The sequence below is a fragment of the Cnephaeus nilssonii genome (assembly GCF_951640355.1).
Source record: "Cnephaeus nilssonii genome assembly, chromosome: 16".
NCBI classification, from domain to species: domain Eukaryota; kingdom Metazoa; phylum Chordata; class Mammalia; order Chiroptera; family Vespertilionidae; genus Cnephaeus; species Cnephaeus nilssonii.
The window spans coordinates 39064920-39091926 of NC_137087.1; the positions used below are offsets into that span (position 1 = coordinate 39064920).

The following is a 27007-nucleotide window of genomic DNA, read 5'->3' on the forward strand; positions in this document are numbered from 1 at the left end:
ATTAGGCATCCAGGTGTCTCCTAAGACCCAGCCGCAGTCCGTCCAAGGTGGGGCAACCTATCCTTTCCGCATTTGGAAGTAGAAGGGACTACATTATAACCCTAAAAGCTCAGAAGTCTCTGACTGTCTGCATTATTCTTACACCTGGGAAGGTACCACAGGAAGAGCGCAGACTCAAGGAGACTCAGAGAGAGAAACAGAAAAGAGACAGAGAGAGGCCCTGGTCCAATTTTGTTCTGAGTCATAGTCACTCTCCTGGCTGGATTTAGTGAATTGATTCTTACAATAAATTCCCCTTTGGGATGAGGCTAATCTGAGTTTCATTTCTATTTCTTGTGTTTCTAAAAGTATCCAAAAAAGACAAGTCCGTGTCAACACTGCCACTACATCGGGGTTTGAATGGTGGGTCCTGGGAGGTAGGGAGCCCCTTACCTGGGAGATGTGGGGCTGGAAGGTGCTGTGCAGAGTCCTTGTTTCCACATGCTCAGGGACCAGCCCCTGAGTCCTGAGGATGTGAAGGGCGAGGCGCTCGTCAGGGGCCCCGAGGTGCTGGTGCAGGATTTTGTTGGCTTCTGGAATGGAAAGCGGCATTGAAGCAGGGATGGGCATCCGGGAACCGTTCAGCCAGATGGCCTGAGGGGCTTTCAGCGCGTCATCCCAGACTTTGCAAAATGGTCAGGCAGTGCCCTTGTGCAAACTTCGACTTGAGAAGGAATCATTGATAGAAATAGCGCCTGACCAGGGACCCTGCCCCATCCAGCTCACACCTGACTTGAAGGCTGCAGTGGCAAAGGGACCAGACACATCCGAATGTGTGAGGCAGCCCTTGTTTATTTTGTGGCCGAGGCTCGCTGCCAGACTCTGTTTCCCAGACTCCCTTGCAGTTAAGTGTGGCCATGTGACCAGCCTAAACTAGAATGTAATGCAGGTGGAAGGGACATGTGTGTCACTTCTAGAACGGGCACGTAAAACCCTCTTGTGCAGAATCGTATGTGTGCCTTTCTCTTCTGGATACAGAAGAAATCAGCAACCTTGACACCTGGGCTGAAGAACGGCTGGGCTGTAAGGTGGGAGGGCCTGAGTCCATGCAGCACTGCGTGGAAGAGGGCCACCGACCTGTAGGAATACCTGCTTTGGATTTATGAGGAATACACTTTTATTGTGTGAAGCCGCTGAAATTTGTAAATTTAATTGTCCCAGCCGCTAGCATCACTGTGGCATTTAAAACACACAGCCCCCAAATTCTTCAACACTCCTCCTATATCTTCTCTGAGTCTGGAGACTTATTTGACCACTAAAGAAAGGATGCTGTGTGACTTCTGAGGCTAGGCGCAAAAGGCCCCGTGGCTTCTGCCTGGTCCTGCTACGGCACTCACTCTGGGGGATGCCATCCACCATGGAAGGAACATGGGGACCCAGGATTGCCCTATTGGATAAGCCTGAGTAGGTACTCTGAGAAGGTGCCCCAGCAGAGCTCCTGGTCAAGAATCAGCATCCACTGCCGGCTCTGTGAGTGAGCCACCTGGACAACCACCTCGGTCGAGCCTTTGGATGGCTGCAGCCCCAGCTGACACCTGCCAGCAGCCAGCTGTATGAGCCACTCAAGTGAGAACTGTCCGCTTGACCCCTTCCTGGATCCCTAACCCACAAAACTGAGCAAAACAAAATGACTGTTTTCAGCTGCTAAGTTTTGGGGTAATTTGTTGTGTGACAATAGTAACTGGAACAGTCCTCATGACTGACAGCTTTTGGGGGGTTACTTCTTGATTGTTTGGGGGTACTCTTCTCCATGGGGCCGTGTTGCTGGCCAGTTCATTCCCAACCCCTTTTGCAAGTTCTCATGTTAACAGCAGCATCAACATTTCCTCAACATCCAATCATCCCTAAAATGGACTAAGTCTTCTTCTTCAAAGGGAAAGATGAAGTACAGTTTCTTTCAATGTTAGGAACAAACAGCTGGGGATCCAGAAGCACGTTCATTCCCAGGTGTCTTTGCTCAGCTGTTTTTGGTTATCCCATGAACCCTCCAGGCCAGCCCCACTGCCACCCCCTCTGGGGAGCCCTCCTTCCCTACACAATACTGAATCATACCGTAGCTCTTGTGCTCTATTAAATTAAGCTTATTGCCATAATGCAGAGAGCTGTTTATGTGTCAGGACAGACTGTATTAGAAATTACTGCTTGGGAAAGAGCAAGACTCAAAGCTCAGACGTGAACCAGATGTGAACTGAGCAGATTCTCTGAACCAACCCCATGCATCCCTGTGCCTTCTCAGAGAAGGGCTGGAAGTTTGATGGCATAAACTTGGAAGAGAAATTCTTGCTTTACCATCTGAGCACTTTGCATTACGTGGAAATTAGTCAATTACTAGAATTTCGTGTAAAAGATCGAATGGCTATGACCTAAAAAGGTCAAGTGAAACGTAAGACAGACAAGAAAATGTGTCCACTTTGACACCTGACATGACAGCAAAGCTCTACTATAATGGGGCTTTTGTTAGAGTGTCGTGTGTGGAGTCCCCTGTGGTACAATTAGGGGACCGCTCTGCCGGAAACCCTCCCCAAAGCAAACCAGCAATAGAAAGGGGTGGTTATACTTTGTAACCAGCTTACAACGCGCTCACCAAACTCATCCAAACTGTACTCTCGTCCTCCGTATCTGATTCTGCTTCCATCTTCGGAAAGGACGGGTGGTGGGAAGCCTTTGAATCTGGCTACATTTTTAAGCAGCTGTGTTGGTCTCAATTGATCTCGCCAGGCATTCACTCCAGAACTGTGAATGACACCCCACCCCTGAGTTACTGAAGGGCACACGGTTCTTCTTGGGTTCACCCACACACACACACTTACAGGTGCCCATGTAACAGGGGAGCCAGGAATGTGTTCTATACTTTGGCTTTGCCTAGAAATCCGTTTCAAAGGCCTAAAATCCTCAGTTATTTTGGGCTCAGCCAATTGATCCTCTTTCTCCCCTCCATTTCCTCCTCTGTAAAAAATGAGTTTGACTGAGACGGCCGTAATTATAACAGGCAAACTCATAAACTAGACATCACGAGCTGTATCTCATTGGAAACTGTAGAAGAGCACTGGGGAAAGAGGGACATCACAAAATTGATCAATGCGGGGAGGCAGGGGCAGGGAATCCTTGTTTCCAAAGGGCAGGGAATTCTTGCCATCCAACATTGCCTGCTCTCAGTGCCTGGCCTCAAGGAGGGGGGTTCAAAGGACGGGAGCAAGGGGACCAGTTCCCTCAGCACTGCTCCCTATGCCATCCCCACAGAGCAGGCTCTACTCCAGGGGCCGGCGTTTTGCATAGACTCCAATGTGAATGGCGCCCCCTGGAGGTGGGTAATGATATGGCCCCGGTTCTCCCTAAAATAATCCTACCATGAAAAACAGTATGTGTCTGACTCAAAGGAGCCGTGGCTCCGGGAAGACAAGCGCTGAGGTCGAGAGCCAAGGCTCCCGGGGTTAATGTTTAGATGGCGCCAACCGTCTACTGTACATTTATGGCCAAAGCAACTTACACACAGTACTGCTCCGGGATGCCGCAGTGGGACCCAAACCGGGAAAGGAACCGGTTTTCCAGGTCAATGATGGTTTCTCCCACTTTTTCATCACGGGTAAAGGTGTCGTAATCATAGACAGAGATTTTCAGATCTTTTTCCTGAGGTAGGTAGCAGCTCAGTTCATACATCCTAAATAAACAAAGGCAAGGTTAGCCTCCCCGTGATCCCATGCGGTCCTCTCACAAGGCTCTGCGCAGAGAACCCCAGGCGGGGCTGTGACTGCCCCGGCTAGGAAAACCAGGTGGGGGGTACGGGGTGGGGGTACTCGGTAAGTAGTACATATTCCTAATAAGAACAAGAGATTATACACTTGCTCAGGAGAAGATCACGGGCTTTAAATCGTGTGCCTGAGTTTAAGTTCAAATCCCAGCTCCGCTGCTTACTAGCTGGGACCCCAGGCCGGTTACTTAACCTCTCTGTGCGCAGTTTTCTCATCTGTAAGATGGTGATAGTAATACCCACCATCACGGTCAAGTGAAGAAATGCTTAGAAAGCATTTGGCATGAGTGCATTGCTCAAAATGCAACAGTTATAGTAAGAATTCTTCATTATAACAGTATGAACATTATTATCACGTGCCTATTCACTGGGGCCCCCAGGCATCTGCCCAGCTGGGAGAGTAGGAGGGCACAAGCACCCTGATGTACAGCCCCGAGCTGTGTCTCTGCTCCATTCCTTCTGCCTGAACAGAGACCACCGCCCCATGGAACGTCCTGACTCGCCCCACAGGGCCCCCCCCCCCCCCCCCGGGGTGGGGATGGAGAGTGAGAATGCAATTTGCCAACACAGCGTGATAGGCAGAGTGCCGAGAAGGCTCCCACTCTCCTCCCAGGCCCTCTGATGCAGCACCCGTCCTCACAGGCCTTTCTAGAGCATCCATATTAAAATGCAAACCCTTCTGAGATAAAGGTAAATAACCAAACAGCACTTCCTGTGGGAGGGGAGTAATGTGCAGGTTCTGAGAGAGAGATAAACTGAACACATAAGCTCCAGAAGGGCGGGGTTTGGTTCGGTATTTGCCCCATTCACAGAGGAACGGGTCCCACAGTAGGTGCTCAATAAATGGCAGAAAATTGTGGGAGGCCTCTCCCATCCCGCCCGCCCTGTGTCTCCTCCCTTCCCCTTGCTCTCTGGTGTGTGGACTGATTCCTGCCCAAAGAGCCAGGAATGTTCATGAATCCATATGAGCAGAGGGTGTGTGCCAATGGGGCTCTGGAGAAAAGCCACCAGGGTGTCCCCTGGATAAATCCCAGACTTCTTTAGACCTCGGCAGCCAGGCAGGGGCCTACAGGGGGCAGCAGCCACATGAGAAAAGGAGCTTGGATCACGACCACCCAGGAAGCACTGTAGCCACAAGTGCCCCATAGCAACAGGGTTCCAATACTGGATTCCAAGGGACGGGCAAATAAGATGAGAACCCCTTCTGATGGCATTTCTCTGAGCACACTAAAGGCTCTGACAAGTCCCGCAGTTATCCTTTTCAACCCAAGTGTCTTGGTTTGATGAAGAAGTACTTTTTTCTTGGAACACACCCATTAAGATTTTACGGAAGACACTGACATTCCATTGCATGTGAGCTGGCCGTGACGTGGTCGGAATATGCTGAATGATGACTGAGGACAGGCATTTTGTCTCTTCCTGAATTCCTCTCGCAGAGTCCCTGAGAGTCTTGCTGAGAAGAAAGCTACCCCCTAAGACAGGCCGGGGACCACAGCCGCCTGAGGGGCTGCAGAGCGGCGTCTCCTGGGCCCCACCTGGCTGGACGGGGGGAAAGGGGGGGGGGTCTGCACACACGCCAGACAGGGATTGGCCGAGCAGAGCCCGACAGCATCACTTCCTCCCTGGGTGGCTCCGAGCAAGACTTTTCCTGCCACTTAATTAAGCTTGTGTTTGGCTCCTCTGAGACGAGCGATTCAGACAGGGCCGCCTTTCTCCCTTAAAAGCTGGCTTCCTCCGCTTCCCTGTCTCCCTCACACGGAGCCCTCCTTCCTGCCCTGCGTGCCTTTTCCTGTCTAGACCTCAGGGCTGGATCAGGGGGAGAAAAGGAAAACGATCACGTTGCCGAGCCAGAGGATTACTTCCACTCCCTGGCCCGGCACGTGGCCTCGGGGGGTGCAGCGCAGAGGGTGTGCGCGTGTGTGTGCCCGGGCGCCGAGGAGTGTGAGGTCCCCTGTCCATGGGTGTGACGGGGTGTGAGCGAGGGGACAATGGTGTGTGTGAACCTGAGAAGCTTTGAGTGACAAAGACTTCCTTGTGTGTGTGTGTGTGTGTACACACGCGCTCGCACGCATGTGTACAGGAGAGAGAGAAAGAATGCCAAAGGTCACAAACCAACAAACATGAATAGAAAAGATGATAAAGCTAGAAATGAACAGGTAGGCCACACGTCAGCCTAGAACTAAGTAGTCTCCCACTTGGCAAGGTTCTTGGAAAATGACCCCGTTTACACAAATGTTTTGTACAAAAAGAGCATTTTTTCTATAAGTGGTGGCTCTGCCATGAATATGAAGCATTACCAGGAGTGTTGGGACAATCTGGGGCTTGGAGTCAGGAATTTCTACCTAAATCTTGGCCCCATCATGGACTAGGCCTGCCCACAGAGCTCTGGGTTTTTCCTTCATCTGTACAGCGGGCCGCTGGTCCCTGCCCTGACAGGGAGACGAAAATCAGACGGCGGCGGCCACAGAGAGCGCCCTGTGGACACGGTGCCGACGCTGCGGTCAGGTGGCCTGGGTTTGATTCCTGCCTCTGCCTCTTACCAGCTGGCACGTTAGGCCCTGATTTCCTCTGCGCCTTTGTTTCCTCTGTTGTAAAATGGGGGTGAATGGTGCCTGAGGGCTGTTACATTTTTGAGATGTCTTATATAAAACAGCTCAGCATAGCGCCTGCACACAGTAAAAGCTTAGCTAATAACAGCTATTGTTAAATGTGCACGCAATTTATAACTGAAAAGTGCCGGTCCTCGTTAGAGGCCACGTGGGTTTGTCTTAGCCTTGAGGAGTCCTATGAGAGCAATGGCACCGCCCAGAAACAAGTCTGAGTGGCCACGGTGACGGAAATAACGCTATTTCAAGAATCTTCGGGAACTGAAGACAGAGCGGGCAGGACATTCTGACCCCATCACTGTCTGCCCCCTCCTCCGTGTTGATAACAGCCAATAATACGTATATTCGCTGGGTCATAATGGAACCTGAACGTCCCAGAAAACAGCCCAGGCTGGATCCAGGGAGGGAGAACCACGTGGTCACTGCAGGTAAGTCACCAGTCACCCTGCCTACCCTTCTGGTCTGGGACCCACAGACATGGCGGCCTCCCAGGCCTTGGGCCACCCCTGCCCCCACCCCACCCCCAGGTCTCAGAGCAAATCTCTCCCAGAAGAGCCCAACTCATGACTGGCTTATTTTCTTCATGACACTTTATACTCCCATGAGAGTCTTTTACTTGTGCATTTTCATATTGATTGTCTTCTCTAAAGACTGGAATTTTTAGAAGTTTATTGTTGAAAATATTACAGATGTCCTCCTTCTCCCCCCATTGACACCCTCCACTCTGCCCCCGGCCCCTCCCCAGGCCTTCCCCGCACTCTTGTTTGAGTATTTGTCCAGTTCACGGCCGCAGGTTCAGAGCCTAGAACAGACTTTGGCACATGTATCGTTCTTCATTTGCGTGCCAGGAAGAAATGAAGGACTGGGAAACGTTTAGACGGTCACCTTACCTGCCGAAAACCGGGTTGAGGGTGTTGGGTATGTAGTGGTCCCGATCTTCGATTACTTTTTTGCCCAGCGATATTTTTATATACGGGTCACACTGTGAGGATGGAACAGATGGCAGGTTATGTCACTTTCTGGGACAGATGCAGGTGGGCCTCCACAGCCACTCCCGAAGGCCGTGGCCCTGCGCACCTCAGACAAGGTCTGAGCAATGTTTCCCCACATGGCACACGGCCAGCCGCCTTCAGAGCAGGCGTGTGGGGGCCGAGGTGGTGGCAGGGAAGAGTGATAGAGCAGATCTCCTCCGAGGTCACGTCTGTAACGTGAGGATGAACCAGACCGATCCAAGCCCCTCAAGCTCTTAGATAAATGCCCTGCTTGAATGCATTGTTTTGATGGAGTATCTTTCCCCCAATGAGATAACAGAAGCCCCAAAAAGAAAGAACATGACAATTACGGTGGTTGATGACTGTAATTATCTTGCTGTAGCAGAAGGCCCCACACCCAAACTCTTACCAGGCCATTGTTGTCCTGGGGCTGGAGCTCTAAGCCTCGAACAATGTAAATCCGAACCGTGCATTCCTGTGGGACGCTGTCAGGTAATTCCCGAAACTGCCTGGGAGGGGGCGGCACACTGGGGTCATCCGGCAGCGGGTAGATTCTAAAGGAGCCCTAGAGAGAGACACGCAGGTGGACTCACAGGGCCCGGGGTGACCTGGGCAGAGGGCACCTGGACAGTGCCCTCCCACCCCCACCCCCCGCACTGAAATTTGCATTCTTCCTGTAGGGAAAGTGAAATAATGATAAAGTAATTCTTTAATAGGTTACAGGGAGAAGGGCAGGGCAGAAGCAGGGAGACCGGGTAAAAGTTGGAGGTGGTTTGGACCAGTGTGATGGCAAAGAAGGTGGTAAGAAGTGAGACTCAAGAAGGAATAAGGAAATTATTTTAAACCCCCACTAAAGCACTAGAGTACTTTCCCTTTTTCTTGGGTCACCCCGTAAACCCTCTCCCACTCCAAGGCGAACTCCTGTTCATCCCTCAGGTCTCAGCTGAAAGGTGTTCCCTCTTCCAGGAAACCTCCCTGACTGCCCAGGGCCTGGCGTGTCCCCTGCATGCTCTCATCTAACTCCGCACTCACTCCTGTCTCAGCACTGACTTCTGGGTTACAATTGTCTATTTATTGTCTATATTCTTCACTGTTATACTCTCCAGGACCTAACAGGGCTGGGTGTACAGCAGCAGCACAAAGAATGTTTTTTGAATGACTGAGCCATCAGGCCTGCTTAAGAGGCCATACTGTATATTTTATCCTGAAACCAGCTTAAGCACAAGAGAAAACATTCAAATTGGATTCAGAACACATGGATTCTAGTTCTAGCTACACTCAGTCAGCCAAGCAGCATGAAGTTAGCACCTAATATGTGCCATGTACTGGGGACCCAAAAATAACCTCAAGAAACGCAGTGTGGCACGGGGATGCTATATAGGTTTGACTCTCATGCCATCTCTGATTGCTCAGTGGGACGCTGTAATGAGGACTTGGAGACCACGTGCAGGGTTCAGTGCTCTGGTCGACTGGCAATGTCTGCTACTGGAAAGGACTGGGAAGCTACAGCACAGCTGCCAAGGATTTGCCAACAGCGGTTGGTCGGAGGGAGGAGCAGTCATGAAAGCAGATACTTACAAGTGAAAGGTGCTTTAATAGGGGCAGGAAGGAGCCCAGGCCTGTGGAAGCCTGGAGCAGCAGTGAGTCACTCCGCCAGGAGCGATCAGGGAACACTTCACAAAGAACGGGACATTTGAGCCGGCTTAAAAGAATGAGTAGGAGTTTGTCAGACCACAAAGAGGGAAGGGAGGGCATCGAGGGAAGGAAGGGAGCCTGGTCCAAGGCTCCGAGTTGTGAAAGGACAAGGTGTGTTTGGGGCTTGGGAGAGGTCCTCACGGTATGGGGGAGACAAGTGAAATGCTGGCTCCACCTTGGGAAGGAGTTGAGACTTGATCAGGTGGAAAACCAAACGCTATCTCTAAGCAGTCAAGAAGCATGATCAGGGTTGGTCGTTCGGGGGAATGAGCTGGAGTGGGACGAGAAAGGTGGCAAGGACAATCAGTTGGGGAGCTGCCACATCGGCCCTGCTGAAAGCCTGGGAGGGGTGGTGGGCATGGGGAGGGGGCACTCGATCTCGGAGAGGCTGACTCTATAGGATTCCAGGCTGCTTGGCATGAGGAGGAAGAGAGAGACTGAGAATGGCTTTGAGTGTTCTATTCCTGGTCCCCATTGCCCTTTCCTAGTTAGCACCTTCTAGCATCTTTCAGGTGTCAGAGGACATGACCCTATCTGGAGGCGGGTTGTCCTTTATCCTAGGCCAGTAGTCCACAAACTCATTAGTCAACAGAGCGGCAAACTGTGGCTTGTGAGCCGCAGTTTGCCTACCACTGTCCTAGGCCTATAAAGAAAATAGAGATGGATTTTAAACAGGACAAACACACATTGTACTCACCTTAAACTCTCCTACCACAGAAGGGTCTTCATTCTCGTCTGATTTGCCTCGATACAGCTTGAAAGTGTTTGAGAAGTCTGTCAGGCCCTCAAATTCTGCTACATCCTCTAGTTCACAATCATATATCTGAAAACCATCAACAGAGTCTTAACTTCTCATTAAAATACAGGTGGAGTATAAAACAATAAAAGAAGACTTATAATACCAAATGGGCATGGAGATGGAGCAATGGGAAGTCTCAGATTCCTGGCAGGAGTGTAGAAAGACACAACCACTTTGGAAAAAGGTCTGCCAGGTTCTTAAGGGGTTAAACAGCCACCTATTCTATAATGCGGAAATTGCAATCCTAGGTACTTATTCAAGAGAAATAAAAACAAGTCCACATGGTATAAGAATGCTCATAGCAGCCTCATCATCAGGTTTCTCAGTTTGGATCAACAAATCATGGCCATCCATACAAGGATGAAAAAGGACAAACTAACTGCACACACAACAGCATGATGATCTCAAAGCTACTATGTTGGGCTAAAGAAGCCACACACAAAATACATACTGTATGCATCCATTTACATAAAAACCAATCTATGGTGATGAAATCAGATCTGTTGTCTCTGGGAGTGAGAAAAGGTTGTGGGGAATTGACTGAAATGGGTACAAAGGAGTTTTCCATGATGATGGAAATGTTCTTTGCCTTGTTTTGGCGATGGTTTACACAAGAGTATACAATGACCAACACTCACAGAATGGATTACTTTATGTATGTAAATTATAGCTTGACAAAAAAACACACACACAAACAAACCTAGAAGAGGAGGAGGATGAGGAGAAGGGATGAGGAAGAGGGAAGAAAGAAGGGGAGGAGGGAAGAAAATGAAGGAAGGAAAAAGGATGGACCGTGGGATTGATCGATCAGACCAGTCTGATCATTTTTCTAAATTAGTAATTCTTTACATGCCAATATTTCTTAAGCTGCATTGAGCTGTTATGACAATAACATGAAAGGATGTGTGTTTTTCCACTTTGATGGGGAAATACATCATTTCTCATTTTAGAGTTTCTTCTCCTATGTATTGTTCTGAAAACTTTCCCATTTGCTTCTACTTGAGTGTATTACAGTCTCAAAAATTGATTGAAGAATTGGAAAACCCAAACATTAACAGAAAGATGATGGATAGTCAGACCTGCCTAGCTCAAGAGCTTGTCTTCTTCCCCCTGGACACACGTGCCCATGGTTGTGATTGTATGCTGCATATGTGTAACAGAGTCAACTTATTAGCTAGTGAAGCTGATGACTGTATGCAGGACTGGATGAAGCATGTTGACATTTCATACGGTTCATGTGACTGTGACTTTTGGGTCCCCGTGGGTTAAAGCGGACAACTGTTGACCTAATTAGTGTGGAGCCAACACATTCCCAACCCTCTGCCAGATGCCCCAAAGTGGCAGTCACGTAAACATAGATCAACAGCTGTCCTTAAGCCCCTGGAATCTTGGTCAAGCCAAAAGCCATTGCAAGAGGGCTCAACAGGAGGCCAGAGGTGCTCCTGGCCGCTCCCGGCCAGCATGCGCCTTTGGACCTTTCTGTCTTCTGCTTAGCTGTGCCTGTGGCCAATTTTACTGACAGTTGTTCCCCACCCACAGCAGCATAGGCCCAGGTACCTTGAGTTTGGAATAGCCTTTCTGAATATATTGTCCACATTTTTCATGTTCCCCTGTGGAAGCATAAAATTTACTCCACCAGTCAACGATTTCTTCCTCCTAAAGAAAGACATGTCAAGATGGAAAAATCTTTAGTGATGACCAAGATTTCCAATCAATGCAGGAAAACTCATATGTAATAGGCAATAGAAATAGGTACTTCTGAACCTGAAACAGGCAAGATTACATGACTTTTGTTTACATGTACAATAGATAAAGCATTCATGACTCTTCTAGAAGCTGGAGGTGAAACAATCCTTGGCCAATAAAATGTGTTTGGCATTACTGCCCACAGCTATACTACATGATTTTCTTACATCCTATAGATGCAATCAATTCATTTGTTTGCTTTTACATTTTTATCCTCTTGGCTTGATAGTTGCATATACAGATAATAGATTAAAAGAAAACCTTCAAAATAGGTTTTCTACTATTTCATTTCCTTAGCCCCTTTAGCTGGCAATGCCTTGTAAAACAAAGCTCACTAATCTAAGAGTTGGAAAAACTGGTTCTAATTCAAGTTCCATCCTTTACATTATAAGCCATATCCTTATGTTATAAGCCATACCAGCTTGATCACATCCTTTAATGTCTCTGAGCATCAGTTTCTTCATCCACTGACTGGGATAATAACACTACCTGTCTCCATCTTCAGAGGTAAATAAAATCATTATTTTTGTAAATAAGATCATTAGGAGAAAGAGCTTTGCAAGTGATAAAACGAGAAACAAAAGTAGGAAGGTGCTATGGTTCGGTTAGACCAGGGGCTCCCAGCCTATCCTTGGAGATTCTGACTCAGTCAGCCTGGGAGAGACCTAGGCACCCGGTATGCTTCCCTAGGCCCCCAGCGACTCCAATGCACAGCCATGGGAGGGCTTCTGGTTTAGCTGGGTGGTTCTTAATGGGACAGGAGAAACAGCACATCAGAGTCATTTTGGAGCATTTTCAAACTGCCAAAGGCTATAGTTTATAGAAGCTGCTGTAATCCCCACGCAGATTTATAACAAACAGATCCTCATCACGCCCACCAATTGCTTATTTTAATCTACCTATGAAAGAGCGGTGATGTCCTAAATACAGTGTCACCTGCAGCGTCGTTTCCTACGCAGTCTTGGGGGAAGGAAGAAGGAACATTCGAGAAAAGCTACTTTTTATCTGTGTACAGTATATGTACGTACACACACACACACACACACACACACACACACACACAGTTATTTCCCTGTTAGGGGTCAGTAACCTACACTGCATTTAAAAATTTTTTCTTTATATATCAGCTATCGGCAGAAAATATAGGAATCTTAAATCTAATACAGTATATACAACAGTTACCTTTTCTGTCAGCTGCTCATCACATGTATGGGCAGGAAGAGGGCAGACCACACAACAGGTCACACAGATATGAGACCCCATGAGCATTGGGTTGAAAGAGAAAGAGAGAAGGAGAAATTATTCTCATGCATATTTTATATCATCAACATTCTGATGGACCATTTAAATTATTCAAGATGATCCTAATTCAACAGCTCTTACTGTTGTTGTTTTTTCTGAAAATGTGCAAAGGGTTATAAACAGTGTTAGGATGAAAGGCTGAGGGAGCCCCCACATCCCATGGTTACAATCTCATTGTCGGCAGCACAGTGGTCACACCGGAGGGGCCCTGCAGCTGCTCATCTTCCTGTCCCAAACCTCCATTCCGTCAGCCCCGAAGGTATACCCCCAACTTAGCCTAATTCTTACCCCTTCAAACACTCTTTCCCAAGGCATTCATGTCTAGCAGGACCCCAATATCATCCTGTGGGCACTTTTTCTTGGTTTTTCCCTGCGCCTGTATTATAGCTCCAAATACATATTCACCCATCAAAATTGCTCTAAATGTCAAATTTCTCATTGGCCCAATCCTTCCTTTTGAGTTTCTGCATGGAGAACCCAACCCTGATCTCGGAGCACATCCAGCAGAGGAGAGAACAGGGAGCTGGGATGTTGGGGCTTCAGTTTTCTCTTGGCACCTGCTGCAACGTGCCCTTGGGGGCAGTTTGAAGGATTCTTACCCAGACCCTCTCTCTGAAACCCTAACTTCAAGTTCATCTCTAATGTGAGGAGAGAGAAGCCCCTCCCAACAGGCGCTCCCTGCAGCTGCTGCGTGGGTGGCCACAGGGCTTCTTCCAGCTGACTTTGTTCAGCACACAGAATTGCCAAGCGAGGCAGAGAGGCATGATAGACAGAGGTAACACTTCTTTCTATTAGATTCAAACCAAAGCGGGATTAAAGGTTAAATTGTCACAGCCGAATTGAGATTTTGGAGAGAGAGATTTTTATGCCAACAGTGCTTTCACTTTCTGAACGGTTCGTGAATTCAGATTTTTAGAGTTTGTTTATTCACTTCTATTTTTTGCTTCTCGAAATCATTTCAAAGCAGAGACCAGTTCATGATTGAAAAGGCATTATTCAAAACAAGCTGCTGATTTTAAAATGTAGGATTAATGTGGGAGAATTTATTCATGCCGCTTGCTCATCAATTCACACGGAAAAGGAACTGAAGCAAACCACTTGCTTTATCACATCCAAACAGAAGATTCTCCCCTTCGGCTTAGAACAATTGCATTTGCTTAAAGATTGCCTTTCACTCCAAAATCTACTAATAGAAAGAATCCAAAAGGAGAATTCAGGTCTTTAGACGGAGCCCCCGCAGCCCCAGGCAGCCTCAGGCAGCGTCATGCATTTTCTTATCATACATACATGCACTGTCGTTGGAGAAACCATTTTGCCGAGTGCTGCTGACATACTGCTTAAGCACTGGAATTGGAAGGCAATTGTTGAAATGCCATGTAGCAACATCCATGTTATCTGGCTAGCACTTACCAATTTGCCCTGAAGACTTACTTCTCACTTTTCTTGTGATAGTGCTGAGCCCATTGGTTAAGAGCTCCTACCGTAAATCACAGGGTTTGGGTCTCTGGGAGGGCGAGACTGCCACCCAGAGCCACAGCCCCCAGCTCCCGTCAAGGGCACAGTTAGTTCTGACCCACCCCCTTGATTGACCCATATAAAAGGCTTAAATTGGGTTAGTGGTAGTAGATGTTACATTACACACTCATCGCATGTACATGTAACTCATGCCTATCATGCATGCATGTATATTACATGTATGCATGTACAAGGCTACATGTACATGTCATGGAGGACATCAGCAAGCTTATTATTGGCTCTTCCAAAGCTCAACTTTACTCATCTGACTGCAGAGATTTGCACGGCCTTCCCTGATGAACCGGCAGAGGCAGTTTTTTTAGAGGAGATTCCAACCAGTCTTTCTTATCAACACAGTGTACCTCAACTGGGTGTTAGGAAAGCAAGCTGATCAAAGGCACTTATAACCCAGTGGGATATTACCCACCGATGACTGCTGCTACCATCCCCAATGGCTAGGCTGCCATTTAAATGCTATGATGTAAACTGAACTTTCACAGTGTGTTGCTACAGTAACCCAGTCATCTGTTAACTATTTTTAAGAAACGAATGAGAACAGTGGCACAGATTGGCTTTATTCTTCTTCTTGACCCTCCCACCCCCATACCTAGGCCTACTGAGGACACAGTGGGCACAAATAAGAACTGACTGACAATGGGAGGTAAAAAGGCTGGAGGCAGATTATAGAGCAGGATCTTAAACTCCTTTTTTCCCGAGTGTTGTAAAAATGTTCACAAAGGATCTTAAGTGTATCATACTTAACTTCTCCCTAGGCTACTGCTGTTTTATGGGGAACGTTTGGGGTGGTTTACAAAGGGAACCCAATAGTTTTGCAGATTTGATAATGTCATCTGCGATGGTGGAGGAATCTCAGGGAATAGAACCTAGCACACTGCTACACCGTGCTGGCTGTGGAGACCACATTTAACACGGTCCAATTGGTGGGTTTAATGCTGTGGGAAGGAAGTGGACTTTTTTTAAGGCACTGTTTATGGACATAACACATTAAAATGCAATCATGTGCATTTTTTGGCCAGTTTGCACATTAAAACATGCTGTGAAAGCCCATCCTAAATGCCAACAGAAACAGGGAGATATTTGATGTTTTCTTTTTTGTGGGCCAAGACCTTCCACCGCTCCCCCACCCCCCTTTCTCATACAATTGGCTGAATGGTTTTAAAATAGGATCCTGAGTGAGCATTTCCATCAGTTTCTTGACTTCAAAACCACAGTGAATGTAAGAATCGGGGATATCCCATACACTGACAAATAGGGCCATTAAAAATCCATGACCCTTCTGCTTCATGTAGGGAAAACATTGGTGTGCTACATGCATCCATCTTCCCAATGTGGTAATGCTATAAACTTGCACTTGAAATTTCTTTTGCTAGCAAATGATATCCCTCAGACTGCCCACACCAATGGTTCTCGGACCTGCCTGCAAATTAGAATTACTTGGGGAGATTTTAAAATATACTGATGTCTTGCCCAGCTGGTGTGGCTCAGTGGTAGAGCATCAACCTATGAGGTCACAGTTCGATTCCATTCAGGGCACATGCCCGGGTTGTGGCCTCAATCCCCAGTAGGGGGTGTGTAGGAGGCAGCTGATCGATGATTTTTTCTCATCATTGATGTTTCTGTCTCTCTCTCCTTTTCCCTTCCTCTCTGAAATCAATAAAAATATTTTAAAAATACAATAAAATAAAATATACTGATGTCTAGGTTCCTCTTGGAGGGTGGGGCCTGGGGATATTTTAAGTATTTGGGGTGACTGAGGGTAGAGGACATTAATCCACACAGCATTACCATAACTTTTGATGAGTGCAAGATTCAGATTCTTTACTTTGGAAAGTTGATCGTTATTATTTTAATTGCATTGAGTGCTTGTTTGACTAAATTCACCAATGCTTAGATACCTGGAAGAGATAAAATGGACGTTATTCAATGGCCATTTCTGAAGCCTACCTTCGAAGCCAGTAATGGTTTGGTGTCTTCTATTTCAATAATGACGTCCCGGCAGGGTGGGGTAGACATAAAGGAGGCTGCAAGACAATTTCATAATCTAAGATGCTTACAAAAATACAGTGGTGAGTCTACTTCAAGTTCAAGTTTAACAGCCAGAGTGGATGGTAGCGTTTCCTCCTGGATGAGACTACTGAATGGAGAGGAGCACACTCCAATGTAGAAAATAACCCAACAATTCATCACTTTTCCCAAAATATGATAAGATTTTAGACATTTTCAGGGAACTATATGGCCCGCTTTTTTTTTTGCCTTGGACAGTTAGCCCAGTGCCTATACACAGCAAGTGCTCAAAAAAGAATTATGTCAATACATGTCTTTCTTTAGAGGATGCAGAAGTCGGGGGGAGGGTTGGGGAAACCTATATCTAAGGGAGTCTCCTTTTCGTAGAATCTGTTCTAAGACACAGAAAAGCTAAGCAGGGTGAAGAGCTGCACATGTCAGTGGCTCAGTCAGCCCTGGTTGTTGTAATATAAGCATAGGGAAATGGCACACACCCTGACTTTATGTAATTTCCAGACTATTTGTGGCTCTGGATTTGGGGGTTACAGCAAGGACTCAGGGGCAGCCCCCGGGCTCACTAGGTTCGTTCAGCTAAAGGTGTGCCAAAGCCTCAGCCTAGGGTGAGGGTGAGGGTGAGAGCTAAGTTTATCCTTTATGGAAGAAGCATCAAGCAGTCAGACACTCAACAGGAGACCAGAACCCACACAGAGCCAACTCTGCCAAGCCAAAAGAACTCTCTGCACAACCCAGCAGTGGGCTAAGCTCCTCACATATAGGATCTCATTTAATCCCTCAACAATACTGTAAAATATGTACCACTGTCCCCATTATAAAGATTAAAAAACAAACCCAGTCTAAGAGAAAGCAAACCACTTGCTTTAGGCTAAACATTAGTGGTAAGTGGAAATAAGTCGTCTAGGTATGTCTGACTCCAAAGTTTGCGTTTTAAGCATCATACCAGAGCCCAGAGCAAACAATAAATGTCAGAGAATGATCAGGGCAGACTGACATTTATTGAGTATCCAGGGCACACCGGTTGCTATGCTAGGTCATTGTGTATCCATGTGGCACCCCCAGACCTATCAGCAGTCTCTACGCTTCCAAGATCGCTCCCCACAACCTGGACAAAGGCAACAGCATAGAATGTGACAGCTAGATGGGCAGCCACGTGGGAACACAACTGTATACAAATTCCTTCTTATAGTGTTAGTTCTCCACTTTCCCATCCTCAAGTAAACAAAAACTCAGGAATAGGAGAAAAAAGTTATTCTATGTGCTTCCAACGTTAGGCCAACCAAGTACTTCCTCAACTCTTACCCTACCGTTATTGATTTTAAGAAAGTACCAGGTGAATCTAAAATAATAGATTCCAGTCTTGGGAACATTATGCTCCCCATACTCCTTAAGGATTTTCCTCTTTGGGGCTCTGTGAAGCACTGACCACAATTTATATTCATCACATACAATCACTACCTGGAGACCTCTGCCTCAGGCCCTGCCTAAACTATTTCTTATATTTGCATCAAAGAACTTTCTTTCCTGAAAGCAGTTGGAAAAACGCTAGGGAAATGGTTTCTCTCCATTTAGTAACCTCAGATAAAACAATACCTGTAGTTACTTTAATCCTTTTTGTTATAAAAATGTTGCTATTTTAGGCACTGTCAATTCAGCACAAAATGCTTTGCCTGGGAAATTTATGGATTAAAAAAATGTAGGATTTTGCTCAAGTGTGACTGTGGGTTTTATTCTTTCCTCCTCTCTGAATCAGGGATGCAGGATGCTCAGGCCCACAGAGCAGATGAGTTTCAGAGGCTCTGTAATGTCCCTACTGAACCTTATGGGAGATTAAATAGAGCTGGTTAGCGGCCCAGCTGCTGAAACAGAAGACATCCGCTTCAGGCCCGAGGCCACCAGTGACCAGCGGAATGAGTGCCAGGTCTCTGTGGGCTCTGATCTCCTGAGGCCAGGAGCCCTGGGAGTTCGTTCACTGAGGCAACCCGGCCCCCAGGCCCAGCACAGTCCCTGGCACATGGTAAGGTAAAAACAAGTCTTTATTGAACAGACAAGAGCAAAATGCTATTCATTAACTATTTATTATGGAACTCTAAGGTAAGTACCATGTCCACTCTATCATTTTCTTATTAATTATGTAATAAGGTAAGTCATTTTGACCTAAGGTAAGTCATTTAAACTCAGCAGGTGTTATTTTTTTCTTGATGGATAACAACGAATAATACCCTTCAAAGTACATCTCAACAATGCTGGGATGCATTCATGAGGTGGGACAACAAGTCAAAAGCAATTTAAAAGAAAAATCCCCTCCAAGTGTGCACACGAGGCGTAGAGAGGAGGGCCTTGTATTTTGCCATCAAAATATTGACCACACCAGGCCCAGCCGGCATGGATCAGTGGTTGAGCATTGACCTATGAACCAGCTGGTCACGGCTCGATTCCCAGCCTGGGTTGTAGACTCGACCTTTAGTGTGGGGCATGCAGGAGGCAGCCGATCAATGGTTCTCATCATTGATGTTTCTATCTCTCTCCCTCTTCCTTCCTCTCTGAAATCAATAAAAATATATATTTTTACAAATATTCATCACACCAGACTGCAATCACCCACTTCCTTGTCTATCTTCCCTGCTGGACTAGATAAAAAGTTCACGCAGCACTCAACATTTCTGACAAAGAAGTCTTCTGTTCATTCCAGAGCAGCATGCCTCTGAAGATGACAGCTTGAGCATTGGGTCCCCCCAAAACGAGGCCAGGATTCACATCCAGCTCTGCCACATACTGACTATATTATCTTGGGAAAGTTACACAGCTCACTCTAACTCAAACTGTTTCCTCATCTGCAAATCTGGACAATGAATACTTACCTCGAGCAGGTTTGCAAAGATTAAGTCAAATCAGGCATGAAAAGTCCCATGTGCTATTTATAGACTTCATTTTACCTTTGAGCTGTGGCACGATATCCTCCTTCCCTGCATACGGGTCACAGCGAAAGCGGTCCAGGTGGTCGATGGTGCACTGGCCGACAATGGGCTTCCGTCCAAACTGCCTGTGATCAATGACCTTGATCACCAGCGGAGGCATGTACAGTTCCTCTTTGGGCAAGAACTGGGGGTCACAGAGGTAAGCGTCACTTCTCTCTACAAGACCTGACAAGGGCAGCTTTGCCAACAAACACCTCCCAAAGGACCAACCCAGGATCTTTTTGTCCGTTTGGCACAGCCCAGGGGACTCACAGTTAAGTAGCTCAGTAACTGACACGCGAGGCAAGCAGCACACGCTTGAAGGCATGAACTCTGAGTCAGACCACCTGGGAGAATCCTGGCTCTGCCACTAGGAGCCCCATGACCTCAGGGAACTTGCTCTGCCCCAATTACCTTCTCAACAGGAGGGCTGGTGAGTTAATACATGTGAAGTGCCCAGAATAGTACCTTGTTACCTGGCTCTGCTCTGTGACAGGATGTGGAGTTAGCATTTAGTTGGAATTTAAAAATGCTCACACTGAAATGGAACCTTCAAGGGAAATAACTGTGGCTTGGGAATCTTTTAGCCCTGGAAGTTCAGTGCCAAAATGGGATGCTCATTTCTCCTCGACGCCTCTCGGTTCCTCCATGTGGAATCTGGTGGCCTTGGTGACGCTGTCTGATTGGGGAATCATTGCTGGTCTCAGGTGAATTTCCACCTCTGAGCTTGCAGAGGGACGGCAGAAGCTGGGGTCAACTGAGTAGCTTCCCTCACCTTTGCCGCCCAGGGCTAGATTCCAGACTAGAACTTGGGGTGGCGGGTAGGGCGGGGCTGGGGAGTGGACACGGATGGTTGGAGTGGCCTGGCAGCGATCACTTCAGGATTCTGGCTTGGAGCACCCAGGTGGTTCTCCATCTACACCATTGTCGGGGAAGAGCATGGGCTTTGGTGTTGGAGGGACCTAAGTCCAAACTCTAGCCACCCACTTGCTAGCTGTGTAAGTCACCTGACCTCTCAGTTTTCCCCAAAGTGAGCAAGAGGAGGAAAATGCCTGCTCTCTACAGGATTAGTTCTAGACTGCTGCTGTAGTCCTGCCACTCACTGCGGGGCGTGGGTAAGACATTTTCCCTCTCTCGGCCTCAGCCTCCGCATCTATAAAAGGGGAAGTTAATCCACAGGACCCTAGAGTTCAAGAGCAGGTGTGTTGGAGACACCAAATGACTGGGCTGGGGAAAGGAACAGGAAGGTTCTGGACCTTCTACCCCGTCAAACTGAAGTGCCTTTATTTTTTATCTTTTTATATAGTAGAGTGAAACAGAACGAGTCTCCTCTTTTAGAAAGTTAAGGATTGTGGAAAGACGGAGTGACCTCATCTTCTTCCAAAACTAGTCTGTGTCTGCGATGGAGGACTGTGAACCAGAGCGGATGCTGCCACATTTCTAATAACCAGAGGGTAACTCTGACTCAACAAAGTAGATGTCATCGCAGGCGTGCCTGGAGGTGGAGCCCGGGCCCAGGCTGTTAGGATGTGACCCCATTATCCCCTGTGGGTTCCTCCGTGACTGCTCTTCCCCAGTCTGCCAGTCCCTCTGTGGAGGGTTCTGGTCCCTGTGCACCTGCAGGGCCACAAGGGAGGGTTAACTTTCTGCCCTCAGGGCATTGGGCAAGGGCTTGTCACAGTAGAATAGATGGAAAGTTTACTGGAGAAATACGTCAGTATCGCTCATAGATAGTTCTGTCTCGTTGGGCTTGTTTGAAACCTTAAGAAGCCATCATGACAGTGTAAGAGTGTAAGGGGGAAGAGGCACCGCCCAGTGACTCCAACGCAGTTTTTCTATTCGCTGTCAGACTTTGGAAATATATAAACTACGTGTAGGTGAGTGGTGTCAATATAGTTCATATTTCAAATAAAATCCAGCTAACTCAGCACACATGAACAATTACAGTCTTGATACTGTACCACTTTCATGAAGAGAACAGAACCCGGAAAGTTGGGTGTCTTCTTAAGGTTTTTGATGACCACGGACTCTACCCTCTCCCCTCCACACTCCACAATGAGACTGGGGGATGTGACAGAAGCCATCTGGTAGTTCTTCATATTTCTTAAGCCCCAAGCTAGAATCTAAGAAAACAATGTAAAGAGAAGGGAAGGTAGCCCAGCATATTAAAAATAATATTCAAAAGGAAAAATTCTCTCTTGATACCCAGTAAATTCTTTAAGGGTGACCTGTGCGGATTTGCTAAAAATCTCTGAGAACATTATCCTAGAAAGCCTGCAGGTCATGCAACGGAGGCAGGCCTGCCACTCCTTCTCCTGCCTGAGCTGCTGAAATAGCAGAGCAGCTGAGTGCACGAATCAAATCCTGGCTGTGCCACAGAACAGGATGTGAACTCTGGCAAGTTGGTTAACCACTCAGTGTCTCATCTATAAACAGGACTGATAGTTTTATCTCTCCTAGGGTTATTCTGAGGATCAAGTGTAAACTTCTTAACAGTGTCTGACATGCAAGCATTCAAAAATGACAGGTGTTGCTTAAAGCCATCTGCCTCAGTCTTTGAGAACAAGAGCATGACAGCCTAAGAACAGAAATCCCAAAGTGGCTGCTGCCTGACTAACAAGGCCCCTAGAGTAGGCCAGACCCTGCCCATCGAACTACCCGCTTGGCTCCATTGGCCTGTATCTGCTCCATTGTCTGACATCTCACCATTTCCATTACTCACTTCCACTCTCCATCTCCACCTCCCTCTGGGGTCCCTTCCTCTCTCTCTCTGTACACACAGGCGTGCTGTTTTGAGTCTGTTTTCCCTCTCCCAGTTCTTTAGTTGACACGGGAAACTCAGAAATCTATTGACTCGTAGTAAATGAGAACTCTAAAGTCCCTCAGTAATGCTAGAATTGACCTGTTCCTGTTGCTCTGACAAGCCTTCTATTTCCATGAATATTTCAAAATTTGAGGCAAATCTATAATAATAAAAGCATAATATGCTAATTAGACCAGCTGTCTTTCCGAATGTCCTTCCAGACAAAGCCAGGGCTGTGAGGGAAGTCCAGTCCTGGGTGCCTGCTGGCGGCCGGGGGAAAGCCCGGGTCCCGGGTGCCAGAGGGAAGCCAGTGCTGGCAGCCAGGGGAGGGAAGGCCTACTTTTGCACAAATTTTGTGCATCGGGCCTCTAGTTCTATAATAAATTGGAGACAGCAAGATGCCATTTCCTCTACGAAAGATTCCAGTTCTATAGCCATATCCATTTGATTTGATCACAAATCACAGAGAGCAGCATACCTCAATAGCAGTGAGCTGAACCACAGGCCGGATCCCCTGGGGGACCATGTATAGATTTGGTGCCCTTTGTGAGGGAAGAATGGGAAGGTTGGAGCCATCCTGTGAAACAAAGATGCAAATGTCAATGCCGCCTGTTAGTTCAAGTAAAGAGTGCATGGAGTTGTTAACAGAATTTTAAGCAGCTACTCTGAAAGCATGTATGAGTGAGGACTCAGCAAGTACCTTGTGTCTCAGAATCAGCTCTGCAGTTACAAGGACGTCCCCACAAGCCTTGTCTCCATTCATTACTGGGTACCAGAGAAGTTTGGGCGTGATGTCCATTTCGGAGTTTAGTTTCACCAGAGGAGAGCACATGCTTCGTCCTAAAAATTCATCTTTGCCCTAGAGAAACAAACAATCCTTTAATTCCCCAAACAACATCCCTACACATCTCCATCAATCCCCAAAGCCATCTTAGAAATTCTAAATTACCTACCACTTGATCACTGTCAAAAAGTTCGATGACAACTTTGGGTGGGTTCTGTAGGATTGTTTGGGGTTCCCCATAGATTTCAATTTCATCAAATATAATGGTTTGGTCCCATGTGGGATTCAGAGTACAGTGGATGATCTCTGTGGTTTTACTTCGATGGAGGAAGGAGACATGAGCATATGGGTCTAAAACCGAAAAAGAGAGTAATAGTGGGGTCATGGACAAAGTCTGAAATCATAAAACTCCTAGAAGAAAACATAGCTCCTTGACATTGGCTTGACAATGATTTTTTAAAAAATTTGACACAACTGGGACTACATCAAACTAAAAAGTTTCTGCACAGCAAAGAAACCATCAGCAAAATGAAAAGGCAACCTGTGGATGAAGGAATAAAGATAATGTGGGATATTTATAGATATGGATACATATACATATATGATGGAATATAATTCAGCCTTTAATAAACAGTAAATCCTGCCATTTGTGACAATATGGATGGACCTTGAGGGTATTATGTTAAGTGAAGTAAGCCAGATAGAGACAGAAAAATATTACATGGTATCACTTATATGTGGAATCTCCCCCCAAAAGTCAAACTCATGAAAAAAAGAGAGTAGAATGGTGGTTGTCAGGGGCTGGATGGAGGGGGAAGTGGGTGATATTAGTAAAAGGGTACAAATTTTAGTTATGAGATGAATAAGGTCTGAGGAGCTCATGTATAACATGGTGACTATCTATAATAATAAAAGCGTAATATGCTAATTAGACCAGACAGCCAAACGACCTTCCAGACGTCCTTCCAGACGAAGCCGCGGTGGCAGGGCCGAGACAGAGGCAGTCGCTGTGGTGGGCAGGGGGAGGCAGAGGCAGTTAGGGGTGATCAGGCAGGCAGGCAGGTGAGTGGTTCGAGGTGATCAGGCAGGCAGGTGAGCAGTTAGGGGTGATCAGGAGGCAGGCAAGTGGTTAGGGGTGATCAGGCAGGCAGGCAGCATGGTTAGGAGCCAGTGGTCCCGGACTGCGAGAGGGATATCCAACTGCCGGTTTAGGCCTGATCCCACAGGGATCCCTGTGGGATCGGTCCTAAATCGGCAGTTGGACATCCCCCAAGTGGTCACAGATTGCAAGAGGGTGCAGGCCAGGCTGAGGGACTCCTCCCTCCTCCATGCATGAATTTTGTGCACCGGGTCTCTGGTAGATGATAACACTGCATTGTATAATTGAAATTTGCTAAGAGAGTACAACTTAAGTGTTCTCATACACACAGACACACGAAAGGTAAATATGTGAGATGATGGACATACTAACTCAATTGTGGGAATCCTTTCACAATGTATATGTATCTCAAATTGTACATATTAAGTATAACTTTTTCAATTACACCTCAATAAAGATGAAAAAAGGTAAGAAAGAATCCATTTCTTCTCCATGCTAAATAATTTCACAAAAACTTTTTGCAGTTGCATAGAACAGACCTCTCTGAGCATAACCTAATCTCTAAACTAAAGCTGTTTTACATGAGCCAAAAGAGTACTTGGTTTTTAGCATTGTAGCATCATATGGATGGGACTCTGATTTTGCTCCAGCAATATATCTTATATCTCAAACTGCAAGGAATGTGCTTTGAGTTTTATGCAACTTCAGTTAAGAATTTTGAGAGGATTCTAACTTTGACTTTCAATGACTGAGTGCCCCCTGCTGGCGAATACTTGGAAATGTCTTCAAAAGCCATTTTGGAGATGTGTATTATGGGGATAACTTTGAATGTGCTCTAATTTGAAAGAAAAGGAAATCATTCGTATATGCTTGGAAGACACCTCACATTGTGAGCTGCCGGAGTGTCAGGCACCTGCTTTAAGGCCCAGGCAAGCTCTGCCGGCCTTCAGGTTCTGAAGTGGAATTCAACAGCACAAACCCCTGGATGGCAGGACCCCTGACCTCCCCCGCCCCCCCCAACCCCCCCCCCCCCCCCGCCCCCAGCCTTCTCCTTAGAACCAGTCCAAAGGCGACAAACTAGCTGAGCTGTCAGCATGAAGCTTCATGGTTTTATGGTGCTGGGAATTTAGGGAGTAGGCAGCAAAGGAGGTCAGGATGGACTCCAAACTGCTTCAAGTCTGTGCTGTAGGTAAATAGGCAAATTTGTGATCTTTTTGTTAACTTGAGAGAATTACATATACATATATATATTTCTATATATGGTCTTACATGTATATTTATGATCTTAATTTGCAATCAACCCAAGAGTCCAGGGTATATGGATGCAGCTATGTGTACTAACAGAGAGCAGAAACTGCTTTTCTTCTTGGTGCTTTTCATTACTTAATCAATGAATGATTATTAGTATGAAAAGGCCAAGTATGTTCTGTGTATCTCCAGCATCAGTAACAGTGCTCACCATTGAATTCAGTGCTTATTGATCTATGACTGAGCAATTTACTTCATGCACATCAAACTAGTGTCAATATAAAAATGCTTTTTGTTGTTGTTAGAAAAAACTGGAAGCATCCACTTGGAGAAAAGTAGCATCAAGCTAGCCTGCTATGTAATGAGGTGTGAGAGGGAGGGCTTTTCCCTTTACCTGAAAAGCTATCCTTGTCTAAAGCCATGAGGTTCCTGGCTTGGTAGATATAGCAGCGCAGATGGTACATGTAGATTCCTAAAAAGAAAAGGATGGAGGTTACTTACAAGCAACGTCATACTGCAAACTACTATTTCCCTGGAATATTTGGAGATAATAACATGTTTCAGATAAATGGGTCACCCAAATCTACTTCTACCAAGTAATGAACACATATACAGCAGTTCTCTTTCCTGTAAACGGAAACATTTAAAATACCACAGGAAGCTCAATGCAAATGCGTCAATCAGGAGACCATTCATTACTCCTGGTGTCGGCTGCCTGGATTTGGGGCACAGCTTGTCATCATCAACCTTTGAGAGGAGAGTGGGTCTCCAGGAGTTACAGAAATAGGACTTCCTATATTATTTCGGCACCAGATCTAGGAAACAGTTGTTTGTTCAAAATCTTTATATTCTTTATCCTTATTTATATTAATACATATACATCCCCACCCCACTCAACATGCCCCCCACCAGCACACCTCCCCCACACATATAATTTGAGGATACTAGAGCACTGTGATTCCCTGCACAGATTCTAGACTACATGAGCTCAAATTTTGTCTCTATTGCTTACAAGCTGTTAAGACCTCAGTCAAGTTATTTAATCTTTCTGCACCTCAGCTTGCTCACCTGTAAAATGGGGACAATAATAGGCCCTAACATATGTACAGTGCCTGGAACCTGCTAAAGACTTATATAACGATTTGCTATTATTACAAAGTAGGTCTGCCTTATTCTGAAATTCCTGAAGGTTATCATGGAAACCAACCTTTACTTAACTGAGTATTTTTTTCTCTCATTATAATCATCTTTTGGGGGGCTTAATAGACAGGATGAGTACAGAGTATACTGAACAGAGTATGTTAAAATGAATGATGTGACCACTTTCTACCCCAAATATGATTTTAAAGCTGCATGTTAAAAATCCTCTTCCTCAACCTAACCGGTTTGGCTCAGTGGATAGAGCCTCGGCCTGTGAACTGAAGGGTCCCGGGTTCAATTCCGGTCAAGGGCATGTACCTTGGTTGTGGGCACATCCCCAGTAGGGGGTGTGCAGGAGGCAGCTGATCGATGTTTCTCTCTCATCGATATTTCTAACTCTCTCTCCCTCTCCCTTCCTTTCTGTAAAAAAAAAAAAAATCAATAAAATATATTAAATATATATATATATATATTTTTAAAATCCTCTTCCTTAA

At 46.4% G+C, this 27007-nt stretch overlaps 1 protein-coding gene across 3 annotated transcripts in view; it reads right to left on the reverse strand.

Annotated features, from left to right (window-relative positions):
- The window catches only part of MYOF (myoferlin), a 131193-nt gene that overhangs the window by 14632 nt on the left and 89554 nt on the right, over positions 1–27007 (reverse strand). For 2 of the 3 annotated variants that reach the window (XM_079793650.1, XM_079793651.1), the window contains exons 32-46: positions 25768–25845; positions 23196–23377; positions 22943–23101; positions 22721–22819; positions 21401–21562; positions 19419–19584; positions 16408–16484; positions 12808–12891; positions 11437–11535; positions 9778–9903; positions 7795–7950; positions 7284–7375; positions 3527–3697; positions 2624–2772; positions 433–572 (exon numbers count right to left, since the gene is read on the reverse strand). In XM_079793650.1, the coding sequence (XP_079649776.1) occupies positions 433–572; positions 2624–2772; positions 3527–3697; positions 7284–7375; positions 7795–7950; positions 9778–9903; positions 11437–11535; positions 12808–12891; positions 16408–16484; positions 19419–19584; positions 21401–21562; positions 22721–22819; positions 22943–23101; positions 23196–23377; positions 25768–25845 (1940 nt within the window). The remainder of the gene's footprint in view (positions 1–432; positions 573–2623; positions 2773–3526; positions 3698–7283; positions 7376–7794; positions 7951–9777; positions 9904–11436; positions 11536–12807; positions 12892–16407; positions 16485–19418; positions 19585–21400; positions 21563–22720; positions 22820–22942; positions 23102–23195; positions 23378–25767; positions 25846–27007) is intronic. The other variant, XM_079793652.1, reaches the window with a different exon arrangement.